This window comes from Oryza brachyantha, chromosome 6 (genome assembly GCF_000231095.2).
Source record: "Oryza brachyantha chromosome 6, ObraRS2, whole genome shotgun sequence".
Lineage (NCBI taxonomy): Eukaryota > Viridiplantae > Streptophyta > Magnoliopsida > Poales > Poaceae > Oryza > Oryza brachyantha.
The window spans coordinates 2,649,885-2,667,313 of record NC_023168.2 but is presented as its reverse complement, the minus strand read 5'-3'; the positions used below and the strand labels follow the sequence as shown (position 1 = coordinate 2,667,313).

Below are 17,429 nucleotides of genomic sequence, written 5' to 3'. Positions count from 1 at the left end.
ATATCACTTCACCAACATGCAAGTTTAAATTTATCTTCTACAAGTTGTAGCAAAAATAACAAAAATAATTATGAATATGCGTATAGTTAGTTTCAGTTTTATTTATTTTTTCTACAACTTGTAGAAGTTGAATTTAAACTTGCATGATTGTAGAGTGATATAACTCATATTAATCTACCTTGTCAATTTTTTTTCATATTTTTTATGACTATTTAAATAACATGCAAGTACACGGGTATACTACAACCGTATGCTAAAAACTATTTCCCGATAGGGGATGGCTCATAGGTTTCGGTTTATCTAAAATCGGTACATATAAAGTGTTACCCGTATTCACGCGAGAATTGTTATCTTCGAATCACTATACTCTTCATAGGAGAATTGCTCCTGCTCGTAAGTAGCGAAAACTAGGCTAATTTTTCGCATCGACGTGAACTCTTATTTCATACCATTATCATCGTAGGTGTTCACGCTACAGATAATACAACACATTATTGACATACACACGGCTCACCTATCAACCATATTCTGGTAATTAACCAGCAATTTGAACATCTAATTCGCATCGATTTTTCAGTTTAATTAAGCATAAGCACCAGCATGACACTAACAGACACCGTTAGCTACTAGTGCTAGCTGGAGACGGCCGCCGCCTCCGGCTTCTGCTGCTCGACCTTGACCTTGAGGAAGTCGATGGTGCGCTCGCCGGCGGCGAACGCGTCCCAGAAGCCGTCGCCGAAGTCCTTGGCCTTCAGCTTCGTGTACAGCGCCGGCCGCTCCTCGCCGACCAGCTCCTCCGACGGCGCCAGATCCTTGTGCGGCTCCGGCTGGTAGAACATCACCACCGACATCCTCTCCCTGTCGCTCGTCACCACCCTGTGCACCGGCGCCATGAACACGCCATTGCTCATGATCTGCGCAAAAGGCAGCAAGCGATTCAGCTTCATGATACGGACCATGAAGCGGATGTTCGTGATGCGTGCATACCTCGATCTCGTCGCCGGCGACGACGAGAAGCTCGTGGGTGAGCACCGGGATGTCAAGCCAGCGGCCGTCCTTGAACAGCTGGAGGCCGCCGACGTTCTTGTCGAGGAGGAGCACGGTGAGGACGGAGTTGTCGGTGTGGGGCTTGAGGCCGTAGACGAGCTCCGGCTGCGGGCATGGCGGGTAGTAGGTGAACCGCGCGTACGTCGCGACCCTCTCGCCGACCTTGTCGGAGAAGAACTCCTCGTCGAACCCCAGCGCCCTCGCCGTGGCGGCGAGCACGCGCCTGAAGACCTGCTCGCTCCGCAGCGTGTACTCCTCCAGGAGCGGCCGGAGCGCCGGCGGGTGGGCCGGCCAGAACTCCAGCCGCCGCTCCTCCTCCGGCTGCACCTGGAGGTAGAGCCGGTCGCACCAGTCGAGGATCTGCTCGTCGGTGTCGACGCGGTCGATGCCGTAACCCTCGGGCTGGAACTGGAACTTCTCGCCGCCGCCGCCGTCGACGTCGACCACGTTGCTGTACCTCTCCTTCTCCTCCGGCGGCAGGTGGAAGAACTCCCTCGTCGCGGCGAGGACCTCGTCGAGGAACGGCTCCGGCATGCCGTGGCCGGTCACCGCGAAGAGGCCCCACGACTGGAGCGCCGACCGGAGCCCGGCGGCCTCGCCGACGCCGACGTCGCCGGGGTCGGCGAGGCGGGCCACGTCTACGGTGGGGATGGCGGCCAGCTCCGGCTGCGCCTGCGTGGCGCCGGCGGCGGCCGGGCGGTCCTTCTCCCTGAGCACGTACCGGCTCGGCGGCGCCCCGAGGTCGCTGGCGGCCAGGTCCTGCACCATCTGACCCTGAGCTGGGTGCACCATGATAGCTAGTAGCTCTGTTCTTCACTGCTGTGTGTCGGCTTCACTGGCACGATCGAAGTGATCACTATCCACATATATAGCCCGGACTCGAGCTCACGCCATATATATTTTTTGAGATTTGGTCGAACCCAATAAAAAATATCTCGAGATATCAAATCATTTCACCATTGGATCGAAATTGAGATTTGCTCTGGTCTAATAAAAAGTACTTCGAGGTACCGGTATCTCGAGGTACCGGTATCTCGAGGTACCAAATCATTTCTTACCATTCGACTGTAAAATGATCTGGTACCTCGAGGTACTTTTTGTTGGACCGGAGCAAATTTTCATTGGATCTAGCTGAGTAGGATGTGCGCTGTTAGATCGAACGATCAGAAACGATTTGGTACCGCGAGGTACCGGTAACTCGAGGTATTTTTGTTAATTTTTGTTGGACCGTAAAATTGCTCATATTTTTTTATGATTACACAAAAGACGCTTCCACCCTGACTCGTGGTCTTCCTATTGGATATTTGATATTAATTGATTTAAGGGGGTGTTGTATTAGAAGAAAAAAAATTTTGGTACACAACGCAACGAAGCTAGACCGGCCTGAGAGACCCCAAGGGAAAAGGGAAAGGGAGTGAAGCTAACACAAACACGCCTGCAACTAGACTTAGACACTCGAAGGGGGAAGGAAGGGAACACTACAATCGCTACTCTCCCAAAAGCCCGCCAAAGGACGCTACTCCGGTGGAGGATCACAGTTTAGCTGATATTGTAGCTTGTTTTACGTGCAGCAAAATCGATACTTCCTTTTGCTGGATGGAACGCACACTAAATCATGAATGAATATGGAGGTTGAAAAAAGATAACTATGTCTTTCCTATATATTTTCTGGACCAAATTCTCCTGCTTGACATGAAAATAAGAGAAAATCTACTATGTACAATTGACTTTGTTTTATTCTATAATTTGTCACGTGAACTGGTTTGGTTCCATAATTCAGTTCCAGCTCAATATGAATAAAAGAGGGCCTAAAACTCTACCGAGCATGCCCATAATGTGATTGTTTAGTTGTATTTTAGTGCTGAAGGCTAGGCTTCTTTCAACCCATGATGTTCTTAGTCTTCTTAACATTGTCATACCTTCGTCTTAATAAAATTCAAATTGGCATGTAGACGTCAGTCCGACGTAAAACAAAATTGACGCTATGTGACCGGGAAACTGTTTTTAGTACACCACCCGTGTACTTGCATGCCATCTAAATAGTTATAAAAAATATGAAAAAACAAAAAGATAGATTAGTATGAGTTATATTAATTCACAAACATGCAAGTTTAAATTCAACTTCTACAAGTTGTAGCAAAAAAAAAACAAAAAATAAATTGAAACTAGTATAGGCGCATTCACAATTATTTTTTTTATTTTTGTTACCACATGTAAAAGTCGAATTTAAACTTACATGTTTGTGGAGTGATATAACTCATATTAATCTATCTTATCAATTTTTTTATATTTTTTTATAACTATTTAAATGACATGTAAGTAACGGGTGGACATCACCCGTGTGCTAAAAAACTGCGTCCCTATGTAACCATATGATACTTTGTTAGGACAAATGTTTGTTGTTTTTTACAAATCATGACAAAAACGTCACAACTAGTTGCTTGGTTTAACAAGTATATATACAAGGGATTTATTTAAGCATCTTGTTGACCATGCAGATTGTTGGAGTCATTTTCTGGTTTACAATAATTGCCGGGAAATCTGCCATGTGATCTGTGCTGATCGTGATCGTCTTAAATCATTTACATGGAAACGGGAACACGGGCAAGGATTGCATTGTGAAAGTTTATAATTTAGCTGCAGCGGACCAATGCAGCCATGGGCCATGGCCTTCAGTTTGTTTGCCACTGCACAAGATGAGATGGGGGGAATCCTATCCTCACAGTTTGAAATGACAAAATACCAAATGGAGGCCTCAAATCAGGACTGGTTTTGGTGGTGCCAATGAGAATCAATTATTCGTTTCTAATTATGTTTATATAAGTCTGAATTTTTCGCCTTAAATCTGGACATTTTTCTATTATATTTTATTTTTTAGTCTTGACTTTTAGATCTCTGAAAATATGTATATAAAAGTTTTATTTATAAATTATTTTTCGTTTGTAAATATATCGTTTGATTTTTTTAGCCAAACGATAGCTGAAGAATAAATGCCCATGTATTCTCCAGAATTTTGAACGGAAGTTCGTCAGGCACTCTGAACTTGGTTTCATCCAGGCTTTACAAATTTCGGGATTTTGGTGGGTCCTAGCAGGAGCTTCTTCCGGTCAAACTATTTATCTTTTAGAAATTTAGTTAATATTTGTTCAAATCTTGCAAAATTTCTCTAAAAAATCTATTAAAAAAATTTGAATTTTGTTTCAAAATTTCCAAAATATGGTCCCACCAGAATATTTTGCATTGCGAAATAGTGAACCCTGGTTTCAACAAATAAGTCAACCAATGACCAAAAATTAAGCACAGCTTTTATAGTTTCAACAATGGTTACATCTTGTTGGGTTTATTGGATTTGGAATCTATTTGTAAATGTGCTTTCTTGGATCTGGCAGGCAGATTTGTCGATTTGTTTATCGCCTGAACCGTTCATGCGCAGATTTGCTGATTGTAGCGGCATGTTTGATTTCTCTATTGTATGATGAGGTTACTTATAATTAAAAATCTGTTGAGTGTGACCTGGCAATTTAATTAGTAGTCTCGGTGATCAACTTGTTTAGTTACTCAAAAATTACTGGCATGTATCTGTTGGACAAGATTACTGTGAGATTCCACTTCAATGGATATATAAATTATACTCCCTCCGTTTCATAATATAAGATGTTTCATATTTTTGTTGTAATGTTTGATCATTTGTCTTATTCAAAAAATTATGAAAATATCATTTATTTTGCTTATGACTTACTTTATTATCAAAAAAAACTTTAAGCACGACTTATAATTTTTTATATTTATAATAAATTTTTAAATAAGACGAATGATTAAACGTTACGACAAAAAAATCAAACATTTATGAAACAGAGGTAGTAATAATTAAAAACAGAGGTTATATATGTGATATGTGATTTCTTCAGTGCTACGGTTGGTGATGATTCGAGACCAGATAGAACTCATTTTGCAACGCACTCAAATTCCTTTCCTTACGAATTAATAATTTTCGAAATATAAGTAACGCGAGTTATTTGATCTTGACGGTACGCTAACCGATCCATTTCACGCGACTTGTTGACCCTGCAGACTGTTTTGAGTCATTTTCTAGTCGAGGCGATCTGCCAGGATCTGTACCGATCGTGGTCGCAGCAAAGCATCTACCTTGGCGGCAGCTGACGCAGCCCTGCCTCCATTTGTATTCCACTGCCCAAGATGACAATGACATGCGTTAATCTTATAGTTTAAATGACAGTGAATAATGGATCAACTCAGGGCCGGATTTGGGGATGTCAATGCGAAATGATAGTTCAAGCCCCCTAAACGTTGAACCAAAGTCCATCTAGCGCCCTAAACTTGGTTTCAACATAAGTCAAACAGGAAACTCCGCCAAAAGTAAGCTCAGCTTTTATAGCTTTTTTGTCAACTAGTTCCCCTACAGCTCTGCTAGTATGGTGATCGGATATAACAGCGTTTGAAATGATATGACTATTTTTCATTCACAGAAGCCGCTTGGTGTATACAAAATGGCAAATATACAGCGTCACCTCTTCATCAGGACACCACCGTCAGAGCCAGTCCTGCTCCCTCACGCCTGGGAACATACTTTCTCTGCAAATGGTAGTAGAGTTACGAAGTTGCAAAAAATTCATCTCCCCAAATTGTATAAAATGATGGATTCAAGAGGCGAGCTTCTACCTTGTCTAGAACTGCCGCAGCACAAACGGTCGTCATCAACATAAGTAGAATTCAGCCCCATCATCCATGAACCTACTGATATGTCATCATGGGCATAACTCTGTAATGATGCACTGCATATTGAAGAGAAGATCTTTTGCTCAACTCACGTGAAATAGATTACATGAAAATGACATGTTTTGGTCAAATTTTGAAAGCTCATGTTTTGAATAGGGATATGAATCAGTTTTTTTATTGGTAAGAGAACATCTGACAGTATTCCTGAATCCTCAAGATCTATATCAGTTGGTCAGTGATAGCATTTCAGTGAATGGTTATTAGTTCATAAATGTTAAAGACAATACTAGTAATTTCTAGGAAATCCAGCAAATTGTCACTAAATTACATGTACTAGAGAAGACTCAAGTGAGAAAGTATAGTTTGTATTCAAATTCACCAAGGGGGAAAAATCAGCCTAATTGCAAAAATTATTCTGCACTAATCAAACTAATACGTATCATTGAGTGGTTCAGGAGTATGTACACTGCAATGGTTGATGCACAGCCCTTACCTGTTTATGTTGATGTAGCGTGCCAAATTGTTAGAGAGGATAAACAAAGCACCAGAAGCATGGCGAAAATACCTGAGAATTAAAAATCACAGTCAATGCGATAACTAGAGAATCCAAGGAGCTAGAGAATGAAACATTGAAGAAACAACAAAAGAATTTTACTCCGTATAGATAAGATTATGTACACAAGTTCTTGACCAAACAAAGAAAAAGGATATATCAGAAATTACAAGTGCAAGGTGTATTCAGTTTAAATATGAAACAGAATTCACAAGATTTACTTATAGACCAAAATACGGTGTAGCTTGCTAGTCAAGCAGAACCTGCTATTAGAACACAACAGAGTTACGACGACAACACCTGCTGCAAGCCATGGAAGACTATTGTAACTCAGGAAGCTGAGTAGTGTATGAGTAGTCAAATGCTATGTAAAACTCATACTTAGGTTCGAATTTAAGGTTGGAACTGGCTACCAGGAGGTTGAAATGTTTTTTCTCTATGCAGCATTAGACCCAGAAATCTAAATATTCAGAATTAACATGAGGTGAGGTGCTTCATTAATAGTACCCACACCATCTTTAATCACTACTCCAGGCACAGAATTATTGCCAATCACCCAACATAGTGCTGATAAGATGCATCTCAGGACAATTTACGAATGGAAAGAACCTTAAATGTAACTCTAGAAAATAGAGTGGTTTCACAGATCGTGAATATGTTATTTACTCACGTTTTTGAATCTCCGAACTTCCACCATTCAGGTTCATACCATTGTTGGCCCCTGAAATTGAAGTTGATATGAAGATGCTTTAACAACTGGTTAACAAGGGGCAAAGCCATCCAAATCATTAAATGTGATATCATCCCCGAATATGAAAATGATAAAATGCAATTAAGAGTGTGCAAGGCACATGTTTTCTCAAGATCATGCAATGGTAGCACCTAAGGTAAATAATGAAATTGAACAATTCAAAATCTTATCAATGTAATATGATTCCTTTATAGGACTAGATGCTTCAGATGCTCAATACACTGCAGTACTGCACTACATGTAAACAGTCTGGAGAGGATGTCAGCATGGAAGCATTAGTGCCAAACAAAACAAGGAAAACAAATGCAGAAATGTGACTTTCTTTTCTTGTGAACGGATGGTGTAGCTGGTTTTTAAGACATGCTGCAGATGTTGTCTAACATCTAAATAAATAAACACCTAATGATGATGGGAAGGAAAACACATACTCTTCACTTACGACAGCTCCTGATTTCATGCAACCCATGTACAGTCCTTGGCTACCCCGACGGCCTTCAAGCATCTCAATTAAGCCAGCTAATGAACGAGTGCAATGAGTCAAAACATTAAGCCAAAATAAAAAACAGGTATGATTGTTTCGACAATAAAATTACCCAAGTCAAGATTAATGTTGTCATCAACTTTGACATAGAACTCTGCATCCCAAGCTTCAATTGCAGCACTAAAGAAAAACTTAACTTTGCTAGGTAACTCCTCTGCTGCTTCCTCATGACTTTCCTGTATGATCATTTGTTGACTATTTATATCATATTCTGCTCACCATAAGGCGAAAGCAGTTTGTTTACAAAGCTATGTTAATTTCAAGATCTGACAGCATCAGAAAAATGGTTTTGATAACCTCTGAGGCTGTATATCCAAAAGTCAAATTCAAAGCCACATTTAGATGAATCAGTACATCGAGATAATTTCAAATAGGCATTTTAGTGAAGGCCTGCCATGGACGAGAACATACAAGATATTCCAGAATGTAACATGGTCTTCCATGCAAGCAAGCAAGCAAAGCCAAAAAGTCCTCTGCATGTACTACATTACTAAATTTTTGTAAAGGACAGATAGATAGGAAACATGATATGAAATGTTAGTACATCCTTACCAGAATCAAGAAATCTTTAGTCCGGTGATTTTCTTCATCAATATTACGGTCCAAGCTATCACCTCGATTTGCACTGCAGGACCCAAACAGAACATTTCAGCAGGAAAACCAAAGATGAAGAAAAGGATGAGGTGATATGGACACATGATTATCTAAGATACTAGAGATGCTATAGATAAGAGCTATGAATCCAGAACAAAACCTCCGACCAATAACAAAACGAATAACCACACCCTTGTCCTCAAGCTTCTTCAGAGCATCACCTACAATTTACAGTGAGGCAAAAAGAACAGTTACTCCTATAGTTGAAGCCTTTTAAGCTTAATCATGGTTTATTTTCGGGAAAAGCTCTTGGAGAAATAGACATCAAGTTGATTCTTTGGTTCTATTTGGCTATTTTAATCCAAAAGCTTTTTAACTTGCAATTCCAAATTACCGCAATTATTGATCACAACTAGTATTTTGAACTATGTTATTACTGTCACCAACAACTGGAAAACAGAAAACAGCAAACCTCTCGGCATCCAGGAGCCACGGAAGACGTTCCTCTTGAGCCGGGAACCAAAACCAGTGTAAACTCCAATAACAGCAAGGAGCTTCTTCTTGTCGGAACCACCAGTAGCAGCAGTTCCATTCCCCCGCAAATACCCCTCACTCTTCGCCTTCGTAAGGTCCATCTCTGCCTCCGCAATCTTCCTACCGATCCCACTGCCACCAAACAACCCATTTCGAATCAGCAACAAAAATCGACACCCCCAGGTGTGCAATTCTGAATTTCTCCACAGGGAAACAAGGAAAGTTACATGCATCCTAGATTCCTCAGCTTGTCCTCCACCGACAGAACCTTCGGAAGCTGCAATTAGGCCGGCACCGTCACACCAACTGACAAATCAAACGGGAAAAAAAAAGGAGGTGAGGTGGGGTGGAGAGGCGGCGGAGGGAGAGATCCGCACATTGCCGGAGTTCTTCTCGAGGAGGCCGGAGAGGATCATCCTCGTCTGCGCGTCCTGCCACAGCCTGCGACCCAACCGCCCGAAGCAATCAGAAACTCCTCACGGCTTCCTGGGATCTGAGGCGCGTACGTACCGGCCGGCGACGTAGAGCCACGCGAGGCAGGAGAGGAAGGCCATGACGAGGGGGACCCTGCCGGAGGAGAGGGCGGCGGAGGCGGAGGCGGAGGCGGAGGGGCCCTTGAAGCGGCGGTTCTCCCGCCGCATGGCGCTCTCCAGCGTCTCCATGGCGCGGCGCGGGGGGCGGCGATCTGGCGACGATCTCCTCCTCCTCCTTCTCCTACCTGCCGCCGCTGGTAGAGAAAAGCCTCTCGCGTCTACTCGTCGTGGGCCGAGAAGAGAGGATATTTTTTTGGGCCGAATGCGGCCCAAATATTTCTCGAACCAAATAGAAATTGGGCCCAATTTAGGCCTGCGGTATTTGGGCTTCCTCTTTGAGGGCCACCTCACCACTCCGGTCGACCTCACCGCCGGCGATGGCGCTCCTCCTCCTCCGCCGGCGATGGGACGTTCCCGGCTCCGTGGTATGACCCCGCCTCAGTCGATCCGCGCACCGAGGTCTCCCCCTTAGCCGCAATCCGCCACCGCCTCAAGTCCTCCCCGCCGGCCGCCGCGCCCCGGGCACAGACCCCTCCCCTCCTCCGGCTGTCCCCGCGCTCGCCGCAGCCTCCACCTCTCCCGCAACCCCCCAAACCTCCGCCGGCGCAGCCGCCTACACGAACTGGTGGATTGCCCTCGGTTCACTGACGATGATGATGCTGTGTTTGCATTTGGTTGCTGCAGTACGGAGGTGCACAAAACAAATCAACTTATAATATATAACTCTTCGTATTATTAAAAATAATTTCGATTAATAATTTTACTTTTATTAGATGATAAAATATGAATAGTATTTTATATGTAACTAGTTTTTTTAAAAAAAATTAAAAATTTTTCAAATAAGACGGATAGTTAAATGCTCGATACAAAAATCGAAAATTAGTTTTTTTTTTTTTGCGACGGAGGAAGTATGTCGTAAATTTGATGCATTCCGGCTACTTCGTTGTTGTTTAGATGATGTGATGTTGAGACTTGTCGCTTGCTCGTTCGTGGCAGTACTTTCACCCCGATCATATTGTCATCAGCTGAGAAGATGAAGCTGGAGCTCCAGAGCGCAAGGGATGAGTTCAAAATGGCTGAGAGTGATTGTGGTTCTGCACGGGTTCAAGGTAATGCTTGTGTCTTCTGTAACCATATAATTGTGAGAAACTGACATCTTAGTTGTGAGGAGTCTCATATGTTAACATGAGAATTTGTGCTCATATCAAACGCTTGTCACCTTCCGAAAATTCTAACTTTTCACGATTAAGCATAAGTATGTGCTGACTTGTGCAGTATTTTTGAGTATGTTTCTTTTGACATGTACTAGTATTATTCCCTATGAGAAATGGCAACATGCTGTGTGCTTTTACAGCAAGGGTAGTTTTTAAGGCTGAAATTTGTGTATTGAGGGGTGTCGTGCCACCTGAGTTATTTGTTAATGCTGATATTTAACTCATACATGGATAAGATGTATACAGTACAGTAGCTTGTTTCTTTAGAGCAAGTTCAACAGTATAGCCAACTATTAGCTTCAATTCTATAGTATAGTCTGTTGGATAGGACTAGACTGGGTCCTTCCCTCCATCTATACAAGGATGTCTGGTACAGTCATTTGGATTAAACAAGGAATCAAAATTCTCCCTCAATGTTCTTCTGCCCAACCAAGCTACCATACTGTATATGAGATGAGGATAGCACTCCCCCTACCGGGTACTGGGCTGACCTTAGCCCTTGTCCTCTTGGCCTGATGCCCATGACAACATTTTTGAACTTTCTGTTACAAACTTCTTCTGGTTTTTGTTTAGTCACCATGCATCTAAGTCATGTTCCAGGCTTGGGTAACGTTCTGTTGAGTGTTGAATATGTGATTAAGCTATGCAATATGCATGTGGCCTTTAAAACCCTGGACCCCGTGAGTTAGGAGTTTAGTTCTAAAAGTTTTTGGCTTTATATTCAAACTAGTTAATCTTGACCTCTAAATTTTTTTTTGAGTATATTTTCCAGGCCCTACATTCCTTTAATTCCTAATCTGTAGAATAATGTGTTTGATTCAAAGGATGAGTTCAGATTCATTACTTTTTATGATGTTTCCATGATAGATAGATTTGCTCGATAATTGCATATGAGTTTGAGGTGGTTCACATTGGCTTGAAAAGTTCAGGCACACTGCGTACGGCTGTACGAGCAAAGGAACACAATAGGCCAATTGCGTCTCTTTAAGATCTTCACACCCCTTCTCTTTTTTACCTAGAAAAAATTACTTTGTTGTATTTGGTTTCAATAAAAAGGGGGAAGCTCTGTATGAGCTTTTATGCATATATATGTAAAGTTACTTCTTCCCCTTCCACTTTTCGGTCTTGTTAATACTTTATTTTCAGACTTGCATTCCTGCAATTGATGCCCATCTATGTGTTTTCAGTGCACAACTTACCACAAAAATCAAGCATTTGTCAGCTACTCTGCATAAGAAGGTGCTCTTGCATAACATTTTGATACAACATTATAGTTTACTTTGACATGTAGATTAGCCGGGATCGCCTTAATTTTTCCTGGTGAAAGTAATGAGACTTTGATGTGTGTAATTCAGGACAGGCAATCCAGAAAGGGACTTCAAGAGATGGTGCAAAGGAGGAAGAAATACCTCAAATACTTGCGCAGAACCGACTGGGATTCGTACTGCGTTGTTTTGTCAAAATTGGTACTTCGTAACGTGCCGGAGTACAAGCCTCCCGATTACAAGGGGGTGATTGTAAATAATATGTGAATAAATATTTTATATACATGTTATTAGCGATTTAAGATTCAGGTTTGAAAAATAAACTATGATAGAAAAACTTCAAAATCATCTCTAAATTTAGATTAAAATTTTAAATTTTGACTTATAGGTATAAACAGAAGCGAAAAGATAGGACGAAAGATAAAAATCAAGCAGCAGCAAGACCAAAACCAAGAGAAAGAGCAACAGAAAAAATGAACGCATGAGATTTCATTGTAGGTTTTCTTCCCATTGCTTTGGCTTCCATGACCAGAAATTGATAGATCATAGCATTAAGGGGCATGTGCAAATTTATCATTGGTTTTTTTAAAATTGTAAGGATGTCACTCGAATGATAGTTCTAATGGTATTTTTGTAATTTTTTAGTGACAGTTTTACAATAATATTTTAAACTAGTGGCAAATTTACGATTGTCCCTAGAATTAAACTGGTCTGCTGGTCACTGGGAGTAGCTTGACTTTGTTTCTTTTTCTTCTACTTTATTTACGGTGGCTAAGTTTTTTTTAAAAAAAATTCTGGAGTTTGAGTAAATAATACCGGCAATCGAACTTGTTCTTGAAATTTGTTTAATGATTCACAATATTGTATGTTTCTGAGATTCCCTCGTCTACGTTTTGTTTCTGTACACGACTAATCACCATGTAATTAATTGTCAGCTCAACGGAGGATACGGCTCACCAAGAACTGGCAGCCCACTGATGATCACATAACAAGCATCAGAAGCAACCACATGCATGTCATCTCCCATTTCTTTTGCATCTAAGCACATGCAAGATACCAAAAAGGGGGCTAAACTACTCCCATTTCTTTTGCATCTAATCACATAAAAAATACCAAAAATGGACTAACCTACTTCCTCAGGCTTTTAATTTTAATGTTATTGACTTTTAAACATATATTAACTATCCATATTACTCAATAGTTTTGTATAAATATACCACTCCCTCCGTCCCTAAATATTTGATGTCGCTGACTTTATTATACACGTTTAACTATTCGTATTATTCAAAAAATTTACATAATTATTATTTTATATCATTTTATTTATTGTTAAATACACTTTTATGCATATGCATATATATAGTTTTACATATTTTAAAAAAAATTAAATAAAACGAACGGTCAAACATGTGTCAAAAAGTCAACGGTGTCAAATATTTAGGGATGTAGGGAGTAATATGTAAGTTAATTCTAAATTACCTTTAATTAGTAAAAAAATTAATTATGTGATCTAGTAGATCTTAGTTACACTGGCAACCTAACTTCTAAGTCAAACCTGATGCGACCTGCTTCCCTGCTAACTTCACGCTGCTTGCTGAACGCATGCTCGCTGGTTTCTGCCTTCATCTGGTCGAGCTCCGCGCCGCGCCGGCGAGACACGGTCTGCTTGCATCCGGCCGGCGACCGAACGGATGGCGGCTCTGGGGTGCAGCCACCGACGCGAGCGCGAGGTCGCGTCTCGGCTCGGCGTGGCGAGCTGCTGCTTGGTCGTCGCTGTCACGGTCGTCGGAGCCGCCGTGCTCGCCGGCTTCTTGTCTGTCTCCGGCGGCGCGGGGGTGCTGCTGGTCGCGTCTCCTTCTTCTTCTCCCCCAGCGCGGCGGCTGTCCACTGGTCTCGCCAAGGTGTGCTGTGTAGTTTGGGCATGGTGGAGCATGCATGCATGCACGATATACACAACGCAGTGGCGGCAGGACGATGAGCTGCTGGTCTTTTCCGTGTGTCACCAGGAGAGGGCCGGGACGACGGTGAGGACGCCGCCGAGAGTGGAGCGGGAGCTCGACGCTGCGCGAGCTGCGATTCGGCGGGCAGCGCGGCGGCGGCGGTGTCATGGCGGTCACGTCGGCGCCGGCGAGGGAAGCAACGTCAGCTCGGCGAACTGGCTGAGGTTCTTCGGCGACGTCGACGACTACGCTCGCCTGGAGCGCGTCTACCGCAACCCGGCGGCGTTCTACCGGTATGTCACAGAAAACCGCTGGTCCGTACACCGGACGGTGACACTTCCGGCGAGCTGCTCGCTCCGTCGATCTCTCACGGACGCCGTCCGTCCTCCGGTGAAGCAGGAGCTACGTGGAGATGGAGAAGCGGTTCAAGGTGTACGTGTACGAGGAAGGCGAGCCGCCGGTCGTGCACGAGGGCCCGTGCAAGAACATCTACGCCGTCGAGGGCCGCTTCATCGAGGAGCTGGAGCTCATGGCGGCGGCGGCGCCGCGGGCCGACAGCGGCGGCGGCGGCGTCCGGACGTGGGACCCGGCGCGCGCGCACGCCTTCTTCCTGCCGTTCAGCGTCTCGCAGATGGTGCAGCTGGCGTACCGGCCGCTCTCCTACGACCTCTCGCCGCTCCGGGCCCTCGTCGCCGACTACGTCGGCGTCGTCGCCGCCCGCCACCGCTTCTGGAACCGCTCCGCCGGCGCCGACCACTTCATGCTCTCCTGCCATGACTGGGCAAGTACTACGAATGATCGTTTTTTTTTTCTTTTTCGAGACAAAAAAATTATTTTTCCCAAATTCCAAGACCAGATGATTCCCTTTACTTACATACTGATCTTAGTATAAAACATATACATTTCAACTTTCAAGCAAGATTTAATGATTATGGGCGAATTAGGAAATCGTGTATATGAAATCCTACTCCATCCGGCCACAAATATTTAACGTTTATAATAAAATTTAGTTAAAGTTTCTTCATAATTTTTGTAATAAGATTGTTTTATAAAATCTAATAAATATAATAGGTTTAAACTATAACGATATCAATTTTCGAGGGTAAACATACTTATCAAAAAATTTCTAAGTTAAGTATTTGACAAATTATTGGTGGTGAAAATTTAAAAAGTTTCACAAAATCATAATAAAAAACTCATTCTATTCCAAAATATATGTATTTTTAATATTTAAGTTATTTTTAATATCATTCAATGTGCTCCTATGTTCTACAAGACTTTTCAGTTATGTCCTAAATTCATATTGATATTAATAAATCTTGACAATTTTAATTTATGGATGATTCTAATCAATGAAACAGGGGAGTACTATCTCATCTGTCACTTTTATTTTAATTTATTTTCTTTTTACTCCCACCAATCCTCTATCATCTCTAATCTCTTCGTTCCAAAATAATTTTGTTTTTCAAACATCTCACACATACCCATACAAAGATAAAACTAGACGTTTTACCAAATTTCATTATCTCATACTTTATTCAGTCCCAATATATTTATTTTCTATTTCCATAAGCTTCAATGCAATAAATACCTAAAGGTGAATTGTTTTTGCTACAACAAAGAATGGTACTACAAATTATCTTAGGTTGAAACGGGTGTAGTATTCATTACACAAGTACTAGTATATATTTTTTTATGAAAATACCGTAGGAAAGATTGTATTGCGACTAACTAATAATTTGTAAAATTGCCGTGTTCCAAACAAAGCCATTATGTAAGCTGAGGAGGGTTATCTTTTGGTTTTTAAAATAAAAGGTAAGTTGTATATTTATAAATGAAAAATAATTTGTGAATAAAATTTTTATATATGTGTTCGTAGCAATCTAAAAATCAATAATATAAAATAAACTTTAGTAAAAAACCTCAAATTCAACTCTATATTTAAGGTTAAGAATTTAAATTTTGACTTAGAGAGTATAAGCAAAATTAAAAGAAAAAAGTTGTGACTGGCTAGACATTGGTGCATTTGTGTGCACGTGTGATGTGATGGATGCATGCTTTGATGGTTGGTTTTACGTGTGTGTGGCGTAGGGTCCGCACGCGTCGAGGGGGCACCCGGAGCTGTACGCCAACGCCATCCGCGCGCTCTGCAACGCCAACACGTCGGAGGGGTTCCGCCCGCCCAAGGACGTCAGCATCCCGGAGATCAACCTCTACGACGGCCACACGCCGCCGGAGCTCCTGGCCTCGCCGGCGCCATCGTCGTCGTCGCCGTCGTCGCGGCCGTTCCTGGCCTTCTTCGCCGGCGGCCGGCACGGGCACGTCCGCGACCTCCTGCTCCGCCACTGGAAGGGCCGCGACCCGGCCGCCTTCCCCGTCTACGAGTACGACCTCCCCTCCGCCGTCGTCTCCGCCTCCGGTGGCGCCGGCGCCGGCGGCGGCAACCCCTACTACGCGTACATGCGGCGGAGCAGGTTCTGCCTGTGCCCGAGCGGGCACGAGGTGGCGAGCCCGCGCGTGGTGGAGGCGATCCACGCCGAGTGCGTGCCGGTGGTGGTCGCCGACGGGTACGCGCTGCCGTTCGCCGACGTGCTGCGGTGGGAGGCGTTCTCCGTGGCGGTGGGCGTCGCCGACGTGCCGAGGCTGCGGGAGGTGCTGGAGCGGATACCGGCGACGGAGGTGGAGCGCCTCCGCGACGGCGTGCGGCTGGTGAAGCGCCACTTCATGCTGCACCAGCCGCCGGAGAGGCTCGACATGTTCCACATGATCCTCCACTCCGTCTGGCTCAGGAGGCTCAACCTCAGACTCAACACTCACTGACCATCTGATCAGCAACCAATGAAATATTTTTGATCAGCAACAAAAGAAAAGCATTGCAAGAGAGAGTTCAGAGAAAACATAGCTGTAAGGCCCTGTTTGTTTCCTACTAGGGATGTTTGAAAGGTGTGTGTGCATTTTGTGTAAAAGTTTTCTGTATAAAAATGATCCATCTGATCAAATTATAGATCATTTATACCCTCATATGGCTATCATAAAATTCAGATTCACTCTCAGCTAGGCAGCTCTTGATGTATTTCCTCTTCAGTCAATGGAGAACAAAATACGTATAGAGTATAAAAATAAGTTATTTGGAAATCAGGAAATCGAGTCACAAAATAAGAATCCCTCGCTAGTTGTGACCAGCAGCTTCAAAGTGTCACAGTAACGCAAATATCCAAGCAAGAAAAATGAATCCTAAACATATCTTTTGCGACCTTAAGTGATGGTTCACCTGATGCTCTTGGCCTGAATCTCAGGCCCATAAATCAGCGCATTCTTAATACCTCAAACTTTTGTTCTAACAGAATGTTGTGTGATCATGTATGTTAATAACAGAACTCCATACTGAAACTGTTGACAAGCCTGAGTTTTACTAATATGAAGAATAAACTCAACAGAGCATTATATCTATCTAAAATCTTAAAGCTGCCCCCGTTTTGACGCTTCCGGAGCGTTCGACGCTGTCGTGGCCTTGCCGCCTTGCTGCCACGTTGTCGGTGGTGCTTTTTGCTCTTGCGTATGCTCGGTCCACGCTGCTCCCCGTGACTGCTGGGTGGGGTTTTCTGCCTCTTGTTAGAAAACATTAAGGCGCGCGCTGGGCGGCCGCTCGCGCATGCCAGCCACGTCGAAAATGAATAGTGCCGGTAGGACATAAACAATGTCGGTTTTTGAACATGCGCT

General features: G+C 43.3%; 3 protein-coding genes across 4 annotated transcripts; 1 reads left to right on the top strand and 2 right to left on the bottom strand.

The window, feature by feature from the left end:
- Nucleotides 1-408: 408 nt before the first annotated feature.
- LOC121054748 (flavonol synthase/flavanone 3-hydroxylase-like) lies at nt 409-1,891 on the bottom strand. Its single transcript, XM_040525316.1, has 2 exons — nt 988-1,891; nt 409-914 (listed from the first exon to the last, which is right to left on the bottom strand). The coding sequence occupies exons 1-2, from the start codon at nt 1,837-1,839 to the stop codon at nt 633-635; spliced, it is 1,134 nt and encodes a 377-aa protein (XP_040381250.1). The 5' UTR covers nt 1,840-1,891; the 3' UTR covers nt 409-632.
- A 3,017-nt stretch (nt 1,892-4,908) lies between these two features.
- LOC102720243 (hydroxyproline O-galactosyltransferase HPGT2-like) lies at nt 4,909-9,494 on the bottom strand. Of its 2 annotated transcripts, XM_040525045.1 has the most exons (13): nt 9,268-9,482; nt 9,135-9,198; nt 8,985-9,034; nt 8,696-8,889; nt 8,384-8,444; nt 8,182-8,254; nt 7,682-7,805; nt 7,517-7,604; nt 7,008-7,058; nt 6,278-6,349; nt 5,728-5,840; nt 5,577-5,640; nt 4,909-5,235 (listed from the first exon to the last, which is right to left on the bottom strand). In XM_040525045.1, exons 1-12 carry the CDS (start codon nt 9,417-9,419, stop codon nt 5,618-5,620), a joined length of 1,065 nt encoding a protein of 354 aa, XP_040380979.1. In that variant the 5' UTR covers nt 9,420-9,482; the 3' UTR covers nt 4,909-5,235; nt 5,577-5,617. The 2 variants fall into 2 exon arrangements, with proteins under 2 accessions (XP_040380979.1, XP_015693468.2); XM_015837982.2 differs by lacking the exon at nt 4,909-5,235 and having other exon boundaries at nt 5,422-5,640; nt 9,268-9,494.
- A 3,905-nt stretch (nt 9,495-13,399) lies between these two features.
- Nucleotides 13,400-16,761, top strand: LOC102715589 (probable glycosyltransferase At5g25310). Its single transcript, XM_040525044.1, has 4 exons — nt 13,400-13,670; nt 13,776-14,002; nt 14,109-14,490; nt 15,801-16,761. Exons 1-4 carry the CDS (start codon nt 13,461-13,463, stop codon nt 16,527-16,529), a joined length of 1,548 nt encoding a protein of 515 aa, XP_040380978.1. The 5' UTR covers nt 13,400-13,460; the 3' UTR covers nt 16,530-16,761.
- Nucleotides 16,762-17,429: the final 668 nt, after the last annotated feature.

Bases quoted from the DNA above. Each gene is read 5' to 3' on its own strand.
- LOC121054748 (XM_040525316.1), bottom strand. From the start codon at position 1,839: ATGGTGCACCCAGCTCAGGGTCAGATGGTGCAGGACCTGGCCGCCAGC. The intron at 915-987 runs GTATGCACGCAT...CCTTTTGCGCAG, and splicing joins TCGCCGGCGACGAGATCGAG to ATCATGAGCAATGGCGTGTT.
- LOC102720243 (XM_015837982.2), bottom strand. From the start codon at position 9,419: ATGGAGACGCTGGAGAGCGCCATGCGGCGGGAGAACCGCCGCTTCAAG. The intron at 8,890-8,984 runs GTAACTTTCCTT...GTTTGGTGGCAG, and splicing joins CTGAGGAATCTAGGATGCAT to TGGGATCGGTAGGAAGATTG. The intron at 7,605-7,681 runs GTAATTTTATTG...CTCGTTCATTAG, and splicing joins CAACATTAATCTTGACTTGG to CTGGCTTAATTGAGATGCTT.
- LOC102715589 (XM_040525044.1), top strand. From the start codon at position 13,461: ATGGCGGCTCTGGGGTGCAGCCACCGACGCGAGCGCGAGGTCGCGTCT. The intron at 13,671-13,775 runs GTGTGCTGTGTA...GTGTGTCACCAG, and splicing joins TGTCCACTGGTCTCGCCAAG to GAGAGGGCCGGGACGACGGT. The intron at 14,491-15,800 runs GCAAGTACTACG...TGTGTGGCGTAG, and splicing joins TGCTCTCCTGCCATGACTGG to GGTCCGCACGCGTCGAGGGG.